Source organism: Pseudomyrmex gracilis, unplaced genomic scaffold (assembly GCF_002006095.1).
Source record: "Pseudomyrmex gracilis isolate BER0280 unplaced genomic scaffold, ASM200609v1 scaffold_2240, whole genome shotgun sequence".
Lineage (NCBI taxonomy): Eukaryota > Metazoa > Arthropoda > Insecta > Hymenoptera > Formicidae > Pseudomyrmex > Pseudomyrmex gracilis.
In genome coordinates this window covers 10083-15482 of record NW_018022824.1, presented here as the reverse complement: position 1 = coordinate 15482, position 5400 = coordinate 10083, and the positions used below count along the sequence as shown (strand labels likewise).

General features: G+C 41.2%; 1 protein-coding gene across 1 annotated transcript; it reads left to right on the top strand.

Annotated features, from left to right (window-relative positions):
- The first annotated feature begins 1530 nt into the window (after window positions 1-1530).
- Window positions 1531-2655, top strand: LOC109862709. Its single transcript, XM_020442830.1, has one exon. The coding sequence runs from the start codon at window positions 1531-1533 to the stop codon at window positions 2653-2655; it is 1125 nt and encodes a 374-aa protein (XP_020298419.1).
- Window positions 2656-5400: the final 2745 nt, after the last annotated feature.

The window sequence follows — 5400 nt, the reverse complement described above, 5'->3', positions numbered from 1 at the left end:
TTCGGGGCGCTGATTTTTTCAGTGAGTACAGACTAAGGCTCTTGTTTGTCTGCTGTTCATTTTTGGCGACATTGTGCGCGCGGCTAGTACATTTTTTTGAGCTTTTCCGTTTTTCAATCTGTCATTTTCGGTTAATTGCTTTGCGGACAATTGAAGAGGCCTGCCTTCCTCCCCTCTTTTCTTCTGTGTTCTGGTGGCTGCGAGGCGGCGGCGGATCTGCTGATTGGCTTATGATATGCCCACGCACAAGATTTCTCCCTCACCCGTTGCTAGTCNAGGTAACGGTTCTCGGGCTGGCAATGTCAACAACGGTTGTTTACCTGGCGGCATAACAAGGCAGCGATCTTCGTCTGCGTTACTGTCTAATGTAAGTTCTTGCGGTTTGTTTACTGGAATAATGATGAGCGCCTTTACAGGTAACGCTCTAAAGCGTTCTATTAATGATCACAATAAATCGGTATCTAAACTGCTACTGTCAAGTAAAGATTCACTGGACAGAAAAATGCAAATTGAGTCTGCTTTTCGAACGTGCAAGGAGGCTTTTTCTGAACTTGCTACTGCCTATTTAGTTCTACTAGAAAAGGACATGAGTACTTCTTCTATTGCCATTGACTCTGTTAGNGAGATGATTACTGAGGTTATTTCTAAAGTCAAGGTCGATACACTTCAGCATAAATCTGCAGGACTAATGTCGTCTAATGGTTTCTCGCCTATTTGCTCTTATGCTAANGCGGTGAAAGCTACGTGCCCTACCGTGCAGGTTGCACGTGGCCCTACTCTTATAGCGAACAAGTCTACTGATATCTTGGTTGTACCTAACAAGGATAATGAAGCGAAATACAGCACATCAAAAGATACAAGAGAGGTTTTTCAGAGAATTATTGAGCCTGCAAATTATAATCTCAAAGTGAACAAAATTTCTACTACTCGCAATAATGGCGTGCGTATTAAAGCACTTACTGTTGATTTACCAAGGATTAAAGAATCNAGTGAGCTTGCGGATNCTGGTCTAAAAATCGTGCAGATTCCTTATCCAATCCGCGTATCATTATAGGCAGAGTACCGATTGGCCTATCTAAAGAAGAAATTAAATCGGATATCATCGCCCTTAACCTGGATAAACAAGATGTGTCCAGTGTTAACGTTGTCTACATATTTCCGCCTAAGGCTGAACGTCGTTATACTAGTTGTATTGTTGAGATATCACCGGCTATACGTANCCTGTTGTGCGTCAACAGACGCATATTTATATAAAATATTCAGCCTATTTATTTGAAGATTATATTCGTATACTTCAATGTTTTAAATGCTTGACTTTTGGACATCTGGCCAGACACTGCAGATCTGCTCCGTTATGTGGCCATTGTGCCAAGGATCATGAGACAATGAATTGTCCTGGGAAAAATGAAGATGCGANATGTGGCAACTGTTGTAGGTGGCTTAGAGTCTGCTCGCATCAATTAGCATTTGATAGTAAAACCTGCNCTATCTTAATCAAAAAATTACAAGAAAAAATTAATAGCATAAATTATGTATAGCGACAACACTGAGCAGCATCTGCTTCGAGTTTGTCATGTGAACTGCCAGTCTTTGATGGCGTATCTCGATGATTTTCGATTATTTTTNACGGACTCTCAGTATGACATCATTTGTTTGTCGGAAACTTGGCTTAAACCTGCCATACATGATCAAATGGTTGAATTATCCGGCTATCAGTTATTTAGATACGACAGGACTGGTAAGTCTGGGAGTGGAGTTGCGTTTTTTCTGGCAAATACACTTAACGCTAGAATTTTGAAAACTTCTGGAAGTGACTACANCCNAAAACCTGAATTTCTAATTGCAGAAATTTCTTCTGGAGATGAGAAGGTGTTGCTTGCAGTTGTTTATAGACCACCACACTGTGGACATCTAACTGATTTCTTTAACATAGTTGCAGACATTTCGGTACAATACAGACACTGTGTAATTTTCGGTGACTTCAACGCTGATCTCATGCAAACTTCATACGATTCTAATTCAATAATGACTTACATTACTACATCATCCATGTATCTCGTTCCGTATGCACCAACTCACCATACGGCTAACTCAGCTACATTGTTGGACTTGTGTATAGTAGATGACGCGGAGAAACTTGTATCTTTTCAGCAGCATTCCATTGGATTTCTCTCCTCTCATGATCTAATAGACATCACTTTCAATATCTATATCAAACGATGCTCCGCTAGAATAATTACCGTTAGAGATTTCACCGCATTTGATAATGAAGTTTTTCTAAGCGAGTTGGCTGGCTGTGATTGGGATGCATTGCTCCAAGCTGAGAATATTGACGAGAAGATACTGCTGCTTAATAAATACTTATTAAATTGTTACAACAAACATGCGCCACTCAAAACAATACATCCCAAGCGCTTACCTGCACCATGGATTACTCCTTACATAAAGNCAAAGATGTCTGAAAGAGACAGAAGTCGGAGGAAATGGAAAAGACACAAAACAGATTCAAATTACAATTCTTTTAGAGTACTAAGGAATCAACTACAAGACATAGTACGCAAGGTTAAACAGAATTATTACTTGTCTGTCTTTAGTAATCTCAAGAAGCCTACTTATACTTNGATGAAATTTCGACAGCTTGGTCTAATTAAGTAAAACAAATACAAATAGCCTTCCTTTCTCANTTGATAACTTTAATAATTTCTTACTCAGGCATCTTTCTGATGCGCCTGACGNNGATGATGTCTATCTTGGTGAGCCTTCATATGATAAATCAAAAGTTTACTAGGCTAATATTGCGGATGCAACAGTGAGAGGTGCTATATCTACTATCGCCTAAACTTCAGTTGGAGAAGATGGAGTATCGCGAAAACTAATTAAGTTGACCTTACCATGCATTCTTNCAATTTTGACTCATATTTTTAATTATAATATGAACAATGGCGTTTTTCCNACTATCTGGAAATCTGCGATAGTCTGTCCCATTCCAAAGATAAAAGCACCGTCTGAGCTACAACACTACAGGCCAATCTCTATTCTTTGTGTGCTGTCAAAGGNACTTGAACGAATTGCAGCNAGACAGATGTCGGAATATCTTGAAACCAATGATTTGCTAGATCCATATTAGAATGCCTACAGACAGGATTCTCTACTAAAACTGCGCTCATTAGAGTTCTTGATGATGTTAGAGAGGCTGCGGATGTAAAGAAGGTTACTGTTTCAGTATTCTTCGATTTTTTTAAAGCCTTCGACAATGTTAACCATCAACGCTTGATTGTGAAATTAAAAGAAATGAATTTCTCTAACTCCGTTTTGAGATGGATNTGTTCCTATCTCTATGGCAGAATGCAAGCAATGCGTGACTCAACTACCAACTTATTGTCAGCGAAACTACCGATATTCAAAGGTGTTCTTCAAGGATCAGTCCTCGGACCACTTCTTTTTGCACTATACGTATCAGATTTTGGCAAGATCCTGCGGCATTGTAAATACAATTATTATGCCAATGATCTGCTTATTTATCTACATTCTGAACCATTTTCTCTTAATGCTGCGTTAGACAAAATTAATACCGATATCTGTAATGTGGTTAAGTGGGCCACAACAAATGGACTGAAATTGAACGCCAGCAAGACATCGGCAATTGTCTTTGGTACGGCAAGATATATTAATAGTATTGATTTAAATACCATGCACATTGTGGTGGATGGCACCTTTATTCCTTGGAGCGACTCTGTGGTGTATCTTGGTGTTACCTTGACCAGTAATTTGTCTTGGGATCGTCATATTACAAAAATAACTCTGCGGGCCAACACTGCTTTGTATCGCCTGAAGGTCTACAAGCATCTCTTCTCACCTCAGGTGCGGTCAAGACTTGTATCTTCTTTAATCTATCCCATCTTCAATTACTGTTGCTCCTTAGTAACAGACCTGACGGAATCGGAAAATCTGCGACTGCATAGGGCCTTTAACAACTGCGTAAGGTTCATCTTCCAGGTTAAATGATATGAACATATTACTCCGCATTATGAGAAGTNGCGCTGGTTAAAACTCAAACTGAGACGAACCTTTTTTGTCGGCTGTTTACTCTATAAAAGTCTGGAAACCAAAAGACCTCAAATCCTCTATGAAAAGTTTACTTTCAGGGATTCACAAACGCATCATGATACTAGAGCAGATAGCAGAACTCTTATTTTGCCGTTGTGTCGTACAGAATTGTATAGACGGGCTTACAAATGTGTTGCTGTGGACATCTGGAATAGTATCCCAGTGGACATTCGCAATGAGCGTTTTATCGCCTTTAAAAGCAAAGTTTTTGTAAATTTACTGCAACACAATCTAAACTGTTAATTATTCTCTGTAACTATTTAGCGGTTTTATTTATATTTATTTATTTTTGTTTGTTTTTGATTTTCTGTTACTCTTTTTACTCACTTGTTTTTTTTCTTAGTTTTTCTATATTTTTTTCTTTGTTTCTTTTTTTGTAATTTNGTTATAAACATGTACGCTTGAGGGGATCACATCCCAGAGCGTTTAAATAAAGCATCAATCAATCAATCAATTCTCCGCCGGGTAAACCGGCATCCGCTCCGNTCCGCTCCGTTCCAGGGGAATCTTGTATTCTCCGCCAAGAAAACCGGCATTCCGCTAGATCTTCTCCAGGGGAATCTCGTATTCTCCGCCGGGTAAACCAGCCTCCGCTCCGCTCTGTTCCAAGGGAATCTTGTATTCTCTGTCGGGTAAACCGGCATTCCGCTAGATCCGCTCCGGGGAATCTCTGATTCTCCACCGGGTAAACCGGCATCCGCTCCGCTCCGTTTCCGGGGAATCTTTGATTCTCCGCCGGGTAAACCGGCATCCGCTTTGCTTCGCTCCGCTCCGCTCCGCTCCGCTCCGGGGAATCTCTGATTCTCCGCCAGGTAAACCGGCATCTGTTCCGCTCCGCTCCGGGGAATCTCTGATTCTCCGCCAGGTAAACCGGCCTCCGCTCCGCTCCGTTCCAGGGGAATCTTGTATTCTCCGCCGGAAAAACCGGCATTCCGCTAGATCCGCTCCAAGGGAATCTCGTATTCTCCGCCGGGCAAACCGGCTCTTCCGCTAGACCCGCTCCAAGGGAATCTCGTATTCTCCGCCGGGCAAACCGGCTCTTTTGCTAGACCCGCTCCAGGAGAATCTTGTATTCTCCGCCGGGCAAACCGGCTTTCCGCTAGATCCGTTCCAGGTGAACAAGCAAACAGCGGCGACGTACTACGCCTAGCGAAGAAGGCCGGCCAATTATCAAAGATCAATTTTCGTAAGAAAGCGGCTTTTCCGTGATGTAAATATTATTTGAATCTGTATAAATATTCTACGAACTTGATAAAACTCACTTTTAAAAGCATCGCTGCTTAAATCACTGTT